Below are 18,995 nucleotides of genomic sequence, written 5' to 3'. Positions count from 1 at the left end.
AAGCTTCCATGTCTAATGCGCTGGGACCCAACTTCAGAATTTTTATGACTTTCCTTACGAACAATCTTAAATTTTAAGAAAGAAATCTTTGTAACTGGTCATACTTTTTGGTTAAATTTAAATTTCATTTATGTTTAGTTTTGGTCAGCAAAGACTTTGAAAACATAATGCTTTGAGCTTGCCATTTCATTAGCTGTTTGCCAGTAGCAGGAAGCATTATTTTAAAGATTGTCAGAAGGATTTGCCCTTGGTCTTCCAAAGGCCAATCGATAAGTAAATGATTTGAAGCATCATGATTCTATTCTTCAGTGAGATTGTCTTCACACTGAGGTGGTACAACTGACCATATCTGTTACCCTTTCCACTAACTCAGCTTGCAGGCTGGTGCTTTGATTTAAATTTATACACAATTCCAGTTGCTGGATCTAACTCTGTCTTTGTGTCATAAGAAGAGGACCTTAATTCCTCCATTTTGCATCCCCAAGAATAGAGGATGGATGCCCAAACTGACCTCCGTATTCCACAGCGGTAAAAAGCATGCTGCAGAAATGTGCCTTCCTTTGAACTGCTTTTTCATGTTCATTATGAATCACATATGAGGTGCTTCTAACCAGAGTCCATGAATCTATTATGCATCTAGGCATTGTTGTGGTTTCACGTTATTTCTTAAGAAAACCACATAGGTTCTTCATCAAATGAAGTTAAACTTTGTTAACTAGATGCTTGCTGTGATAATTAACCACAAAGCCTCACAAACGTGGCTTATCCCTAAAAATGCTGTGGTAGCATGGTACTGAAATTGTGTCTTAAATTAGCCTAAGTCCTGGTCAGCAAGTTCTGATCCTATTACATGACAGGTGTTTTTTTGACTTCAGACCAGGTTTCTTGATCTCGGCTCTATTGACATTTTGAGCTGGGTAATTCCTTTTTTTTTCCTTTTCCATTTATTTATTTTATTACATTTTAGGTTTTGGGGTACATGTGAAGAACATGCAAGATTGTTACATAGGTATACACGTGGCAGTCTGATTTGCTGCCTTCCTCCCCATCACCTACATCTGGCATCTCTCCCCTTGCTATCTCTCCCCAACTCCCCACCCCCCACCGTCCCTCCCCTATTTCCCCCCAACTGACCCCAGTGTGTAGTGCTCCCCTCCCTGTGTCCATGTGTTCTCATTGTTCAANATTTCACTCTTACTGCCCATGCATTGCTTACTGCAATGGCACAATCTCAGCTCACCGCATGCTCCACCTCCCAGGTTCAAATGATTCTCCTGCCTCAACCTCCCAAGTAGCTGGGACAGGCATGTGCCACCATGCCGGGCTAATTTTGTGTTTTTAGTTAAATGCAAGGTTTCTCCGTGTTGGTCAGGCTGGTCCCGAACTCCTAACCTCAGGTTATCCACCTGCCTCAGCCTCCCAAAGTGCTGGGATTACAGGCATGAGCCACCACGCCTGGCCTATCACCCTATTTTCAAACGTCTCCTCTGACTCTTCTTTTATCTCCATACACTCAAGTGTAGCCAACTTACTGAGGTACTGTTTTCAGTGTCTCCTTTCTTTTTATCCTATACTACCTTCTCAGGCAAGCTCACCCATTCTTCTGGTTCCAAATAGCACCTTGATGCTGATAATGACTACGTATTTGTCCTCTACTCTGACTCATCTGAGTTCCAGAACCAAATTTTAAACTGCCAACTTTAACATCACTACAGGAATATGCAGCCAACACTTCAAGCTTAATATGTTTAAATGGCACAAATTATCTGTATCTCTTTTTTCCCACTCTGTGTTCTTCTTTAAATCCTGGTTTCTTCGTATTTAAAAAAGAGATTATAATAATATTTCTATCCTTACAAAATCCCATGACTTTATATGCACAAAGTACTTAGCACGGTATAAGTACACAGCACAGAGTTAAGTTATTCAATTAGTGATAGCTGATCTTATATTTTAACAAGAGATAGTTTTCAAATCTACTATTTGCCCTCAACTTTAGGGGGCACCTTTTCACATCACAGTCAGAACTGTTTGTGTTACTTCTTTGCATAAAAAGCTTTAATGACTCCTCATTTGTCTAAAAGGAAAGTTTAACATATTAAACAATGGCTTTACCACTCTTTGAAATATAACCCCAACTCACCTGTCATGGGTTGAATTGTGTCCCCCCAAAAAGAGGAAGTTTTAACCCCTAGTATCTGTGAATGTAACCTTATCTGGAAATAAGGTATTTGCAGATGACCAAGTTAAACCAAGATAATTAAGATGAGCCCTAACCCAATTTGACTGTGTCCATTGAAAAAAGGGAAATTTGGACGCAGACACAAATGGGAAGGAAAACAATGCAAAGACGCGGAGAACACCATCTAAAAGCCAAGGAATGCCTGAAGCTACCAGACGCTAGGAAAGAGGCATTAAAGAGATTCTCCCTCATAGCCCTCAGGAAAAACAACAACAACTACTCTATCAACACCTTGATTCCTAAATTCTGACCTCCAGAACTGTAGCACAATAAATTTCTGTTGTTTAAGTAACCTAGTTTACAGTACTTTGTTAAAACAACCCCAGGAAACTAATAACACCACCTTTATACCTTACTTCCCTACATTACTTAACATAAACTGTTTAGTGGCATTACTTCTAATTCCTAAATGTGAACTTTTAGACTTTTTAAGACTTTTGCTCATGTTATTTTGTAGCCTTAACATCTATCCAAATCCTTTTCAGCTACTAAAGGCTTTTTATCTAGTTCCAGGGAATCTTCTATAATCTTCCAATCTGAATTAATTTTTCTACTACGTATTTATAGAACAAGTTGTTTCCCTAATATTACCACTGTTCATTGTCCTATATTATAATTATGTGTTCACATATACAACTCCTTGACTGGCCAGTGGGATATTTGAAAGCAAGAGTTATATCTTAGCTAATTTTTATATCCTCAATAACACACTTCATATAAACTAAAGTGGCTTTTAAGTAGAGATATTTGTAACTTGGCTCAGAGAATAACAAAATTCAACAAATTTTAATATTAACAGGTATTTGTAACTTCAACATTTGCTCATCTATGGAGGTAAAGTAACTTCATGAGCCTTTTTTCTGCCAAATGATGGAGAACAGAGGACACTGCATGCAGCTATTCAGGTAATTACTGCCTTGTATGTGTAGAAGAGTAGCTATCTTTAAGGGAGAAATGGGATAGAAGAAGAAATCAGGAGTCTTTGCTTAAAAATAAAATAGTAAAAAGTAACACTTCTACAAGGCTATTTTACTTAGGATTACTTTGCTCAAGTCACCATGGGTCTTAGCACAAGCTGTCTAATTCCCTACAAGCTAGGGTGCAAATAAAAAAAAAATACAGGATACCCAGTTAAATTTCAATTTCAGAGAAACAATGAATAATAACTATAAGAATGTCCCATGCAATATTTGGGACATACTTAAAGTAAAAAGTCATTTGTTATTTATCTGAAATTCAAATTTAACTAGACATCCTGTATTTTATCTGGCAACCCTACTCTTAAGTGCTAACAGTGATCTCAAAAACTTCTATTTAAGGAGAGAGATTCTTAGTTTAAACAGGCAAGACAAGTGCAATGCTGCAGTGTTTACTCAAAAAGTGCTTTATATGCACTCAGTCATTGTTCTCCTGGTATCAGAAGTTTCCAAAGACACGTACAATGAAATGACTGAAAGTAGTGGTGTTGGAATCCTTTTCTCAATGTACTTTAGGAATATACAGAAAGACATAAAATTCAAGAGTATGCTAGAAGTACATAAATTTGTTCCACATTTTTTCTTTTGTGGTAGAGTAAGGCCATCTTCAAAAATCTTATTACTGAAACATACCATTTGGCAGGCTTTAGGGAGGACTCATCTCCCCTACCTCGTATGGTTTAACCCCAGAAACCACTGCAAATAAACATGTCACCAGAATAAATAATGGTGCATTTGTTATGCAAACCCAGTTTTAAGACAAGTCCCCTAAGCTAGATGTTCATAATGCCAACATCCATGCATACAGAACATCCACCCAGACAGAAAACATACATTCATACTAACAAACATCCATCCAATGAGAGACTGTATTCAGCATCAATTAAACAATTAAAGCAGTTAGAGCTGTATATTGGCATGAAAAAATATCCATGATACAGTCAAGTGGAGGTGGAAGGAGGAGGAAAATGGGCCATAGAATAGTACTGTTGTCTGATTCCACTTGTATATTTACATATACATTTAAAAGCCTGGCAAAATACACCTCAAATTATTGATAACCTGGTGAAAGAGAGGTGAGCAGACAAAAGATGGACTTTCATTTTCTCAGTATGTCTGAGTTTATTGTTTTTTTACAATGATCCTGATAACTAAGAAGAAACATCAAAATATTTTTTTTTCATTTAAAAATAACAATTGGTACAACAACAAAAAACACTTAAAGACAATAAGGGGTAATTTGACAACTTTAAAAAGGAATGCATTTGCATAATATAAAACTTGTGGAAGAATCTGCCTTACCAGATGAAAATCTTTTTATTTTTATCTTACAAACTTTCACAAATGTAAACATCCCTGTAACTACCATTACAGTTAAGAAATAGAACATTTCCATCATCCCAGAAAGTTCCCTCATACTTATTTTGCCAGTCAATCCCCACCACCACGTGTACATGCACACACACACACACATACACAGACCTAGGCAACCACTGATCTATCCCTATAGATTTCTATCCTTATAGATCTGCCTTTTCTCAAATTTCATATTGAAATCAGTTCTCTTTTGTGTCCAACCTCTTTACTGCTGATATTTATACATATCGTTGCATTTACCAATAGTTCATTTCTCTTTACTGCTGAAAATTCTATTGTCAATATATCAATTGCTTATCCATTCGTGTCTTCATATGGCTATAATGCTCCTATGAACATCCCTGGTCTTTTCTTGCCTTCCTTTCCATTCCATTCCGTATTTACCTAACAGTCAAATTACCAGATCATATGGCAATTGTACATTTAATTTTGAAAGTACTCAAATTATTTTCCAAGGTGGTTATATTACTTTACATTCTTACAAAGCAATGTATGAGAGTTTTACAACATGTGGTATTACTCTCATCAGTTTTCTTCATTCTGTGTGTTTAGTACGATCTCCTTGTGGTTTTAATTTGCATTTCCCTGGTGGTTAAAAATATTGAGCATTTTTATATGTATTTAATGTTCCATTGATCTGCATGTCTGTTGGCACACCAATACCACACTGCTGCAATTAGCGCAGCTTTATAGACAGTCTTTAAATCAGATATGTAAGCCCTTCAACTTTGTTCTTAACCACAGCATCTCTTCCAATCCATAAACTTGGTATATCTCTCTATTCAGGTCTTTAATTTGTCTCAACAATATTTTATAGTTCACTGTATAGAGGGTTTCTTTAATATAGATCATTAAACTTTACTTTTTTTTTTCCTTTTCTTTTTTTACCCTAAAGAGAGGATATGTTGCCTGAGCTGCAATTGACTCCTGGGCTCAAGTAAGCCTCCCATCTCAGCCTTTAAAGTAGCTGGGACTATATGCACATGCCAGTACAGGAATCTCAGCTCACCGCAACCTCCGCCTCCTGGGTTCAAGCAATTCTCCTGCCTCAGCCTCCCGAGTAGCTGAGGTTTCAGGCACGGGCCACCATGCCCAGCTAATTTTTGTATTTTTAGTAGAGACAGGGTTTCACTATGTTGGCCAGGATGGTCTCAATCTCCTGACCTCGTGATCCGCCCGCCTCGGCATCCCAAAGTGCTGGGATTACAGGCGTGAGCACTGCCCAGCTCCCAGCTGCTTTTTGATGCTCCATTAAATAGTATTGCTTCAGTTTCCAACTGTATATTACTAGTGTATATAAATAATTGATTCTTATACACTCACCTCATATCCTCTGACTATTCTAAATTTATTAGTTCTAATAGTTGTGTGGATTTCTTGCAAATTTCTATGTACACAGTTATATTATCTAGAAATAAAGACAAGTTTTACTACCTCTTTTCCAAGCTGTGAGTCTTTTATTTTTCTTGCTGCCTGTAGTAAAGTTGCCAGTGCAACGTGGAACAAAGGTAGTTAAGGCAGGCATCCTTGCCTTGCTCTCAATCATTAAGTGCAATGTTGGCTGTGGGTTTTTCACAGATTCACTCTGTCAGGCTGAGAAAAATTGCCCTTTACTGCTAGGTTAGGGAGTTTGTAAATGAATAGGTGTTAATTTTTGGCAAATGGGTTTTCTTTAAATTTTTCTCTTTCACTCTGTTGATATGGTGAATTACCTGATTCAATAAACTTACCTTCATGGGACTAAAAACAAAATTTTGTTTATGACACTCTACCTTTTATATACTGCTGGATTTGACCACTAGTTTTTTGGTTTTTTGTTTTTTCATTGTTTTTGCCTGTTTCTTACCCAGACTGGAATGCAGTGGCACCATCACGACTCACTGTAACGTCTACCTCCCAGGCTCAAGCAATCCTCCCACTTTGGCCTCTCAAGTACCTGGGACTACAGGTGCATGCCACCATGCCTGTCTATTTTTTTTGTATTTTTTTTTGTAGAGACAGGGTTTGCCATGTTGCCGAGGCTGGTCTTGAAGTCCTGAGCTCAAGCAATCAATCTGCCTTAGTCTCCCCAGTAGAGAAATGGGGTCTTCCTGTGTGGCTTAGGCTGGTCCTGAACTCCTCTCCTCAAGAGATCATCCCACTTTGGCCTCCCAAAGTGTAGGGGTAACATGTGAGCCAGCACATCAGGCCCAATACTTCTCTTAACATTAAATTATCCCTATATATTTAAGTCATATTTGGTAGTTTGAATTTTTTAATATATGACTACTTTTTTATATTTATTACTATTTTGAAAAATAATTTTTGCAACTATACTCATTAGATTATAGTTTACTATCTTGTGACATCATTTTCAGAAATAGAATAATCCTAATTGGATTAAATGTATTACTTTTAAAATCAGGGAGAAAGTTACAAAGAAATAAACTCTGAAAATCATGGTAATAAAACTCCCGATATCTACCATTTTTTAAATATTTATTTTTCTTCACATTCTGGGACTCTGATTACAAAATCTTGACAGATCATTTTTCATCCCATTCTACATTTTAGAGTATATATACTATTATACATATACTATTTTATATATACATATATATATGAATGAAACATTCCTGACATATACTATTTTATATATACATATATATATGAATGAAACATTCCTGAAACACTGCTCCTGAGACAAAAATCTACCTTTCAAATAGATCTACCACCATCCTGAAATCTCCCTTTGTAAAATCAAAACGTTTCCAATATTAGTAGCTTTTCTCTCTTCCTGAAATTCTCTTCCCCTAGATATTTCTACGGCCCCACCCCTCACTTCATTTAGCTCTAAACTAAAATGTCACTACTTTAGTGAAGCGTTCCTTGGCTGCCCTAAAGTACTCCCTACCATCTTCTCTATCCAGCTCTAGTCCTGAATTATTTTTCATAACCTGAAACATTTATCCCCAGTGCCTAGAAAAGTACTTGATAGACAGTTAAGTGGTGAATTAATATTTGTCAAAGGAACAAATGAATGAAATTAAGTGGCCACTTATGTAGCATACTACAAAAAATTCCCCTACTCTGGGGCCACACTACCTGAAATGCTCATTAAGGATATAGCCTTCTTCTCACTTCCTCTACAAAATGTGATCACCCTATAAGACTACCACATAAATCACTAGTCAACAGTAACTCGGTAAAGTCATTTCATTTATGAGAGTCTTTCTTCCATGATAATAAGTTCTCCTGGCCATGAACACTGAAGTTCCATGTAAAGGAAGAAAAATACAAGGGGCATTCCAGAAACAAATTGTTGTCCTCATTTTCCCCATATTTTTTTAAATTATTATTTTTAAAGACGGGGTTTCACCATATTGATCAGGCTGGTCTCGAACTCCTGACCTCAGGTGATCCACCTGCCTTAGCCTCCCAAAGTGTTGGGATTACAGGCGTGAGACACCGCACCCGGCCATTTTCCCCATATTAATGATACCTTTTAATCAACACAAGGTAAAGATATTCTGCCTATTATTCTTGGTGCCTCCCCTCATAGGGTTAAAACAGAGCGTAAGTATATGGCAGGAGAAAGCATTTAAGGAAAAAGCAGTATTTGGTCTGGGTGATCTAGAAGGGGATGGCAGTTCCCCAAGTCCCTAATGTCTTCAGTGAGTCATTCCTGGAGGTGGTCAAACAGAAAGTGAATCTTGAAAAAAGAAATAGACATTGACCATGGGAAGAAAGTATGTTCTGTAGCTGTGGCTTCTCTTTAGGGACTTTGCACCAGTTTTGGATTTGAATACAAAAGAAACACTTAGGAGTTTTTGAGTCCACTGACAAAAGAAAAGGAGGACCTTCACTTTACCCTATTCCCAGTAAATTTGCCCACAGCTGATTTGGACCTTAGAAAAATGTGCAGATACCAAGGAGGCAAGAAAAAGAATCCAGACTACAGAACACACAGACTGATGTCCTAACTTGTTTCTCAAACATGCCATTATACTGTTATACTAGTAGCAAGCACGAATAATGCAGCATCTTTCACAGAAAATAGAGAAAACAGCTTTTTTTTTAACATAGAAAACTCTCCATTTTCCCACCTCAACTCTGAACAAATATTGTCCATTATTATGACAGCATTACTGAATTATAATTTAGATCCCTTCCAATATTCACTCTTTACTGAATGCTGGGAATAGAAGCCAGAATCTGGAAGCCCATGTATTTCTAGTACTGTTATTTTTTATTCTTATCTAATTCTTCAGTGTTATCAATAACAAAATAACCAAATAAGCTAATGATTCAAAATTCTACATGCATACAATTTCAAAACCTGAATTCATTTTCTGACTTGCTAATTACCTAAATTCATAAGTATTTATATGAAATTAAAATACAATGGATTTCTACACTGATTTAGATGTAATAAAATCAAGAAACAAAGATAAGTAAAGCATATACAAAATTCTAACTTAGAATGAATCTAATTTAGGTATTTGGGCATAGTATATACCAGTATATACCTACACTATAAATCCAAGACAATGGGTTTTATCAGGGATTTAAATTTAACTCTCTACTAATACTGTAGTGCTCTTTCCATTTCTTTCCTCCCTCCAAGTTCATTTGCTCCAACAATTCACCAGTCCTGCAGTGCCTTCCTCAACCTATTACCTAAATTATACAAGGCTACATGGCATGTACATGTATAATTTCATGCTTTATACATTTCTACTCACAAATATCTGTTTCCTATTAATTTCAATATTAGTTCATGCACAAATTTCTATGAAGAAAATAGAAATGGAATTCATTGAATGCCTAACCTCTTGATTTTCTACTCCATTGCTGGAAAGCTCCAAAACAGTACCTCCACTGTCAACCACTGCTGATGTCATTGTTATTCCCTGAGGAAGCTTCAAATGCTATAATCAATGAAATTAAAGGTTCATGGATGGTTGCCAGTGTTATAAGTTTGCATTATCATGTTTTAAAAGTCAATAGACATGGAGTGCAGTAGATATCCAGAAATTCAGTCTTCGAAAGATGATTAACCAGACAGCCTAAAAAGAGGAAGAATTTGAAAAGTTATAAAAAAAACTACAGGAAGGACATAAAGCATAACTTATTTTGCAATCTAATTTTAACACTGAACTAAGAAAAAGAAGATAGGCTTCTATATCCCCATGTCAAAAGAGGGGAGTATGAACATTCTACTTCTTAAGAGTCAGTGATCAAGATCATGAACATACTGAATAAGCTCTTAACAAGCAATTGTACCTAGGTAGTATTTGGATATTTATATTCTAGGAGATAAAATGTTATCACTTTCTTCCTTTATGAAGAAAGTTCATACACATTCCATACATATGAAGAAATATGCTTTATTCCTGAAGTATGTTAGTTTCTAGAAATGTTAAAAATCTCTTATTCATTGACTATATAAAATGTGCCGGACTGAGACAACTTTTAAAACTATTTGCCCATTTAACAAATTAAAAGATTATTAATTCTTTTTTTTTTTTTTTTGAGACGGAGTTTCACTCATGTTACCCAGGCTGGAGTGCAATGGCGCGATCTCGGCTCACCGCAACCTCCGTCTCCTGGGTTCAGGCAATTCTCCTGCCTCAGCCTCCCGAGTAGCTGGGATTACAGGCGTGCGCCACCATGCCCAGCTAATTTTTTGTATTTTTAGTAGAGACGGGATTTCACCATGTTGACCAGGATGGTCTCGATCTCTTGACCTCGTGATCCACCTGCCTCGGCCTCCCAAAGTGCTGGGATTACACGCGTGAGCCACCGCGCCCGGCCTTATTAATTCTTAAATATTTCATTCTTCTTTGCCTCATCTGGTTTGTTTGTTTGAACAATCAGAACTGTCTTTTGCTTAGGCAGCAATCTCATTTTGTATTTACACTTTGAATACAGGAACTGTAAGACAGACTAATTTGAATTGCTTATATTTTCAAATAAAAGTTTTAAAATAAAGCAGTTACCACTTGGAATTCCTTTGATATTATTTTATCATACTTTACTCAATTGTTTTGATATTAGTTCAAAATGCAATACAGCAAATGGTTTCAAGTAGTCTCTTAATCTCTTACATTTTTTCCCCTTCCTACATTATCTGGATTTATGCAGTAAATTATTCCTAAAAAGTTACTTTTTATTTGATTTTGTATATACTAAAATTCTTACAGAGGAAGTACAGAGATTTATTACTAAAAGAATTTTTTCATTTCAAAAAGAATGCATAAAAATCAAGCATATCTGTTAAGAGAAAGTATACATTTCCCATAAATCATTCCATTAATATTATGCCTTTGTATTATGTTTGCCTACTGGCATCATACAGATATGGAAATAAAAGAATAAAGAATTTCTAGAAACTTCCAGAATAAAATGAAATACCTGAAAAAAGCAGAAATTTCATCTTACTGACCAATACTATTAGCCTCCTTTTTGATCTTATAAACACAAAATGGAATAGAAAGTCTTTGTATCTTTTTTTTTTTTTTGAAAGTTTTTAGTTTATTAAGCTTCTCGTGAAAAATCCACAACGGCCATAGATAACGTCTTTGTATCTTAAGAAGAAAAATTAATAAAATTCCATAGTCCCATCATACTATCACCATATAAGGTAATAAAAAGTAATAACTATTCCTAAATTCTGTTTTCTAAACATATATATAATAATAGCAGAAATAAATTTTACTTACAATTTGTATGTTAAGTAGTCTAAGCATCCTTCACTATTTTCACAACTTGGGAAAAGCTAAAATCTGAACCAGAAGTTCTTTGGAACAACTATTGGGAGGGGAAAAAGACAGTGTTAATATAATTATATTAAAAAGCACTTTGCTCAAATAAATGTGATCGAGATAGCAAACGCTTAATATAACAAATCACTTCCAAAACCATATGACACACATTCACATAAGGAATATAATAACTTATTTCTAGGTTTTTGAGGAATCAGAAGTTTTTATCAAACTTAAATTTTTTTTTTTTTTTTTTTTTTGAGACGGAGTTTTGCTCTTGTTACCCAGGCTGGAGTGCAATGGCAGGATCTTGGCTCACCGCAACCTCCGCCTCCTGGGTTCAGGCAATTCTCCTGCCTCAGCCGGGACTACAGGCACGCGCCACCATGCTCAGCTAATTTTTTGTATTTTTAGTAGAGACGGGGTTTCACCATGTTGACCAGGATGGTCTCGATCTCTTGACCTCGTGATCCGCCCGCCTCGGCCTCCCAAAGTGCTGGGATTACAGGCGTGAGCCACCGCGCCCAGCCCAAACTTAAAATTTTAATTCAACACTACATAACAACTATTGAGTGAGGACAGAACCAATATACGAAGCCTATGCTCCATACTATGGGCTGCATTTCAAACAGGTCCTTCTGTTTTGTTTTTTTCTCATAAGGTAAGTTCTAATAACAGGTTCTGAGTAAGTGGCTACAGGTATAACCCCTGCCCCCAAGAAGTATAAAATCAAGTTTGAAAAATAACACTAGCCCCAAAAAACTACTAAAAAAAACAATGTTTAAGAGAAAAAAATTTTTTTTAGAGTTGAGGTCTCAACTCTGTCACCAAGGCTGGATCGCAGTGGTGAGATCATGGCTCACTGCAGCCTCAAATTCCTGGACTAAGCTATCCTTCCGCCTCAGCCTCCTGAGGAGCTGAAACTATAGGCATATGCTACCATGCTCAGGTCAGTATTTCTCATTTTTTGCTTTTATTTTTAAAGATAAGATATTGCTATGTTGCGCAGGCCGATCTCAAACTCCTGGCCTCAGGTGATCCTCCCACCTCAGCCTCCTGAGTCACTATTAGATATGCTCCTGCTATCTCACCCCACTAACTTAACATCAGCACACATCCAAACATCCCAAGCCCTACTTCTAACTTCCAAGCCTCCTCAAATATTCCTCCTTCTTTCAAAGTCTAATGTATTGACTTACAAATTGATCTTAGGCCTTGCTACATCAATTATTTCCTTTTTCCTTAATCTTCTCTTACTAATATTGGGCTCCTTTTCCTCATATAAGCATTTGCAAGATCCTCTCATCTTAAAAGTAGAAAAGTTGGCTGGGCAAAGTGACTCAGGCCTGTAATCCCAACACTTTGGGAGAGGGAGACGAAGGATCACTTGAGCCCAGGAGCTCTTCACCAACCTGGCCAACATAGAGAAACCCCTGTCTCTACAAAAAAATAAAAAACTGAGCCGGGCTTGGTAGTGCAAACCTGTAGTCCCAGGTACTTGGGAGGCTGAGGTGGGAGGATTACTTGAGCCCAGGAGGTTGAGGCTGCAATGAGCCATGATCCTGCCACTGCACTCCAGCCTGGGTGACAGAGAAAGACCCTATCTCAAAAACAAAAAACAAACAAAAAAAAGTTCTCTTCCATAATCCTGCATACGTTCCAGCTACCACTTCAGTTCCTTCCTTTCTCAGGTAAGTTTCTAGATGAGAAATCTTGTATACTCTGTCTCTGCTTTCTAATTTCTCAAGTACTTCTCCTTCTATGATCCATCCCCACTCAACTGAAACTTTTACTCTATCCTGTTGTAGAATCCAATAGATACATTTCTGTCTTCATAGGACTTGATGCGTCTGAAGCATCTGGCACTATTAATCACTCCCTTCTTGAAACTCTACCTTGAGGCCAGGTGTGGTGGCTCTTGCCTGTAATCCCAGCACTTTGGGAGGTCAGGAGTTCAAGACCAGCCTGGCCAAGATGGTAAAACTCTGACACTACTAAAAACTACAAAAATTAGCCGGGTGCATGGCAGGCACCTATAATCCCAGCTACTCAGGAGGCTGAGGCAGGAGAATCACTTGAACCCAGGTGGCACAGGTTGCAATGGACCAAGATTGTGCCATTGCACTTCACTCCAGCCTGGGTGACAGAATGAGACTTCATCTCAAAAAAAAAAAGAAGAAGAAAATGAAACTATCTTGAATTTAACTTCTCCCTCTCCAGTTACTCCCTTTCAATTCCCTCTTGCAGGCTCATCCCTCATTTTCAAGGGGCCTGGGACAAGAACACAAATAGAAGTCTATATACCATGTGTCTAAATATTTTTAAAAGTTCTAAGTCAAGCTGTTAAATTATTATTCCATCCCCCTATCTTGACTAATAACAATCTGAAAGGCCAAGTTCTATTTTTGAGTTCTCAGGCTCCCTTCATGTTGTGTAGGGGGACATGGGAAGAAAAGTCCATATCCTTTCCCCTTGTCTGCAGCCACCTCCTTTTCTTGTCCCATCTCTAGCTCCATTTCATACTACGAAGGGCGTTATATGCATGATATATAAAGCCCATAGGTCCAAGCTCTAGTCACATGCCTGCAAACAGCTGCTCCTTGGCCATCCCTTAAACACAGGGGATATGTGTTATACAGTCAAGAGAGGAGAGAATCAGAGAAGAGAGCCGTGAAGGGACATATGTGCAGGAAATTCTAGAATCAAATATTCAAAGATTGATCTACAAAGAGACCAGGTAGACTAGTCACCTAGGCCCATCACACAAAGTCCTCACTCTATGTAAAGGGGTGTAGCTGCTGGAGGAAGGTCATGTGAGGACCTTTAAAGCACAGGCCTTTTTTTCCCACTTGGCAAAGTCTTAGGACAGTGTTGCTCTCCGGTCAACGCTTACAAGGTGAGTGTTTCCAGGATCCCATCCCTAGTCCTTTTCTCTTCATATTCTTTACGTTCTTTCTGAGGTATGAGATATACTCCTACAGCTTCGTTCAAATCTCTCTTCCAACATACAGTATCCATTCCTGTGTACTCCAGTTTGTCTACGAGCTGTTTTATTGCCTCTACTTCACTGAAATTAGATAAGGTATACATAAATACTAAGCACTGATGCCAGGATAACCCAAGCACTCCATTCATTAATCCAATCATGCAACAAACACTAAATGAGCATTATTATATGACAGCACAATTTTAGGTGCCCAGGTCCGGTAGTGAATAAAGGCAAAGTCACTGTTTTTATGGATCTTGCAGAGAGGAGAGAGAAAAAACAAAATAGTATACCATGCAGGTAGGTGATAAAGGCTAAGGAATTAAATTAACCAAAGAGATAGGGATTATTTGGCAGGAAGAGTTGCCATTTCAGATTGAGTAGTCAGATAACAAATCACTAAAAAAGTGACATATGAGTGAAGACCCAAGTAGAAGCAAGTTGTAGCAATGCCTAGGGGAAGAGCCTTCTCATCAAAAGAAATTCAACACCTTCAAGAGGACATATGCCTGACTAGTTAAAGGATCAGCAAAGGGACCCAATACAGCTGAAGTGAAGCATGCAAGAGGAAGAAAGAATAGTTGAAGAAGAGGTCAGAAAGGAAAGGGAGCCAAGTAGGTTCTCTGTAAGGACTTTGACTTCAGGGAGAAGGAAGGTTTTAAACAAAGAGATGATGTGATTATTATAAGGCTCATTCAGATGCTGGGTTGAGAACAGACAATGGGACAAGAGCAGAAACAGAGAGGTCAGTTAGCAGGCTGCAATAATATATGTTGTGCAAAAGTAACTGCAGTTTTGCTATTACTTTTAATGGAATATAAACTACTTTTGCACTAAACCATAATTAGATGAGAAGTAATACTGGTTGGGACAAGAGTGGTAGTTGTGGAGGTAGTGAAAAGTGATCATAGCTAAGCACAGTGGCACATGCCTTTGTCCCAGCTACTTGGGACAGGAGGTGGAAGGATCACGCCAGGCAAGTTGAAGCTGCAGCGATCCCAGATCTCACTGCTGCACTCCAGCTTGGGCGACAAGGAGGACCCTGTCTCAAAAAAGAAAAAAAAGTAGTCAACCTTTAGATATATTTTGCAGATAAAGGGATAAGATTTACAAGCAAAATGGATGTGAACTGGGTTGGTACGAGAGAAAGAAAGAAGTCAAGAATGAATCCAGGCTGGAAGATTCTCAGATGATGAAGTAGGATGCACCAGGAATCCAGGATACAGATCTAGTCGTATCCCTATCTAGACCACAATTACACCGGCAGAATCTACCTAACATAATAATTTTGGAACTCTGGAAGATACTAAAGGCTTGCAACCTCCAAGAGAAGACTTGGACAAATAAATTGTGGTTAATTTCAGTCATTTCAGTTCTCAGTACAGAATCAGCTACCCATCCCCCAACTCAAAGGTAGACAGCTGTGCATGTGTTTCTGGAACAGTCTGCATGCAACTTGTGAGGGCAAAGGTAAGCAAAAAGCACTATCTTCCAAATAGCAGGGATCTGTGCTCTGATCACTGATTATTACTTCTGATCACAGAGGGCACACAAAGAAATGACAGACATTATTGTTATGCCTCCCTTCACTGTTGCCTCTCCCCCTCGGGCCGCAGTCATTTCTAGGGAACTTAGAAGGCCAGCAAACCCCCACCCCCCATCTTTCTCTTTTTTCCCTTTTGAGAGACACACATTAAAGACTAGGACATTTGGCTGGGCACAGTGGCTCACACTTGTAATCCTAGCACTTTGGGAGGCTGAGGTGGGTGGATCACTTGAGGTCAGCAGTTCGAGGCCAGCCTGGCCAACATGGTTAAACCCCATCTCTACTAAAAATACAAAAATTAGCCGGGCGTGGTATCGGGCACTTATAATCTCGGTTATTCAGAAGACTGAGGCAGGAGAACTGCTTGAACCCAGGAGGCTGAGGTTGCAGTGAGCCAACATCAAGCCACTGCACTCCAGCCCAGGCAACAGGACAAGACTCCAACTCAAAATAAAGAACAAAATAAAGACTAGGACATTCAAAAACTATATATATATATATATATATATATATATGGACAAATGTGGAAAATGACCACACATGCCCAGGCTCAGAAAAGACCTGAGACCTTAAAATACATCTTAGTCTGATCCTTGCCACAGAGTTAGCCTAAAAAATTTTAAATTTAAATTAAAAAAAAAAAATCCAGCCCTCCCCAAGATGACAGACTGGAAGCAGTGTTGGCATGCCTCTCCCACTTGGAAAGAAAAAATAGTGGGTAGAGATTCAAACTGTGAACTTTTTTTCAAAGAAGCAATGCAGGAACTTAACAGAAAATGGAAAGAAACCACAGATCCTTTGAAAGAAGGAATGGCCGGGCGCAGTGGCTCACGCCTGTAATCCCAGCACTTTGGGAGGCCGAGGTGGGTGGATCACAAGGTCAAGAGATCGAGACCATCCTGGTCAACATGGTGAAACCCCGTCTCTACTAAAAATACAAAAAAAAAATTAGCTGGGCATGGTGGTGCGTGCCTGTAATCCCAGCTACTCAGGAGGCTGAGGCAGGAGAATTGCCTGAACCCAGGAGGCGGGGGTTGCGGTGAGCCGAGATTGCGCCATTGCACTCCAGCCTGGGTAACATGAGTGAAACTCCGTCTCAAAAAAAAAAAAGAAAGAAGGAGCAGGCTGAGCCAGGTAAAAAACTGTAAGTCCCCAGAGTCGGAGAGGGAGACAGATTACCTCAAGTATATACCCCAAGCAGGAAAACTGGAAATCCAGCCCACAGGGGAAGGCCTTAACCCTACCCAGTGCTAAAACTGATATATGGAGCAGTGGAGAACACACAAGTAGGAGCAGCAGCAGGAAGAGCCTTTTGCGTATTCCCAGTCTCCAGCACAAACCAAGGGAAGCCATTCCTGATTCTTTGTCACAGGGGCCTTCACAAAGTTCTTCTAGCTAACTCAGGTAGCGGTTGCAGGTTGAAAGGAGCTCCCAATTTGAAATTCAAAATATAATCTCGAGTGGGGATGAACTGCCTTGGCCAGAACTGGGGGGACAAGTGGGAAGTGTGCCGTAGCTACAGGCAAAGGAGCTGGGTGCTCTGGCATTGCCAGTGGACGAGAAGGGGAGTGGCCTGAAAGCCAAGGTTCCTATATGTAAACAGATTGGAATTTAGCTAGCTGCTGCTAGTGAACACTGTGGGTGAGAGACCTGCCTTGCCAAGTGTGTAGGAGCTGAATGAGACTCCCACCTGCTACTCCCCACACCCTGCATGAACTCTTCTGTGAAGCAGAGGCAGCTAAGCTCTTTCCTGGAACATTACCCCAGTGGCTAGGGTCTCTGCTTACACCAAACATGCAGAGCCAAAGGGCAGGCCTGCCTGACCAAGCCCCTACCTGGCCTTGCCCCTCCATCTGCCCTGGTAGGTTAATACAAAAGAAACTTTTGGAGCCCTATGGCTTCATCTATCATCTAAGAACCCAAAATACCTCCCGTGAGTAACATAGGACAAGCACAAATCCCACCACTTCTACCACAGCTGGCATTCTTTTGCAAGCACCACCTCCTGGCTGGAGGCCAACAGACATAGTTATTATAGCATCTACAGGTAAAATAACATTGCACCCAGGAAGGAGAAAACTTGTACATGACAGCTATCAGCACTGTCTGCAGTACCCTGTCTAATGAGGATGTCCACATGATCAGTTTATTACTACTACAACCAGCATTTAAGAAAGCCAACACACTATGGCTATTTACAACCAAGGAATCTCACAACGTATGACATTCCCCTGTTAACCCTATGAGAGCTGATCCTGGTACATATTGCTGGGAGACTTGAGGACAGATAACATCACTGGATCCCTCGATTCCCCAGTATCAGCCTGGAATGTGGCAGCCCCACTGGGCAGCTGGACCCAGAGGAGCCACAGCACTCACAGTAGTCTGGCTCTCAGGGGCTCCTACTCCTAGGGCAAGGGGAAGGACACCACATCAAGGAAGCAACCTGTGGGACAAAAGAATCCAGATAGCAGGCATTGAGTCCTAGATCTTCCTGCTAGTGGGAAGTTTCCTTTAGCAGAGGCACAGTTGCAGTGCTAGGTTCAGTGGTAAAAGTAGGCAGCTCTACACTAACAGACAGGCAGCTCTGGTGCGAATTAAGGGTCTTAGAGAGCCGGGCGCGGTGGCTCACGCCTGTAAACGCTGAATATAAATGGCCTAAATGCTCTGCTTGAAAGACACAGACTGGCAGAATGGATTTAAAAAATTATAAAATGCCGGGTGCTGTGGCTCACGCCTGTAATCCCAGGTCTTAGGGAGGCAGAGGAGGGAGGATAGCTTGAGCGCAGGAGTTAGAGACCTGCCGGGACAATATAGCCAGATCCCATTTTCCACAAAAAGGAAAAAAACAAAAAGACCAAAAAAAAAAAGCATAAAAAAATTTATAAAACAAGTTTCTGTGGACTTCAAGAACGGCACCAAACATGGAAGGATTCACGTAACTCAAGGTAAAGGGGTGGAAAAAGATATTCCACACAAATGAAAAACAAAAGTGGGCTAGGCATAGTGGCTCACACCTATAATACCAGCTCTTTGGAAGGCCAAGACGAGAGGATCACCTGAAGCCAGGAGTTTGAGACCAGCCTAGCCAACATGGCAAAACCCCATTTCTACTAAAACT

At 39.3% G+C, this 18,995-nt stretch overlaps 1 protein-coding gene across 5 annotated transcripts in view; it reads right to left on the bottom strand.

The window, feature by feature from the left end:
* Positions 1–18,995, bottom strand: part of ELF2 (E74 like ETS transcription factor 2) — a 118,911-nt gene that overhangs the window by 75,629 nt on the left and 24,287 nt on the right. For 4 of the 5 annotated variants that reach the window (XM_037729383.1, XM_037729384.1, XM_037729382.1 and 1 more), the window contains exons 2-3: positions 11,301–11,388; positions 9,408–9,644 (exon numbers count right to left, since the gene is read on the bottom strand). In XM_037729383.1, the coding sequence (XP_037585311.1) occupies positions 9,408–9,479 (72 nt within the window). In that variant the 5' untranslated portion in view covers positions 9,480–9,644; positions 11,301–11,388. Of the gene's footprint in view, positions 1–9,407; positions 9,645–11,300; positions 11,389–18,995 lie in introns of those variants that run through there. The other variant, XM_037729385.1, reaches the window with a different exon arrangement.

This window comes from Cebus imitator, unplaced genomic scaffold (assembly GCF_001604975.1).
Source record: "Cebus imitator isolate Cc_AM_T3 unplaced genomic scaffold, Cebus_imitator-1.0 Scaffold303, whole genome shotgun sequence".
Taxonomy (NCBI): Eukaryota; Metazoa; Chordata; class Mammalia; order Primates; family Cebidae; genus Cebus; species Cebus imitator.
This window is presented reverse-complemented; position numbering and strand designations above follow the sequence as displayed.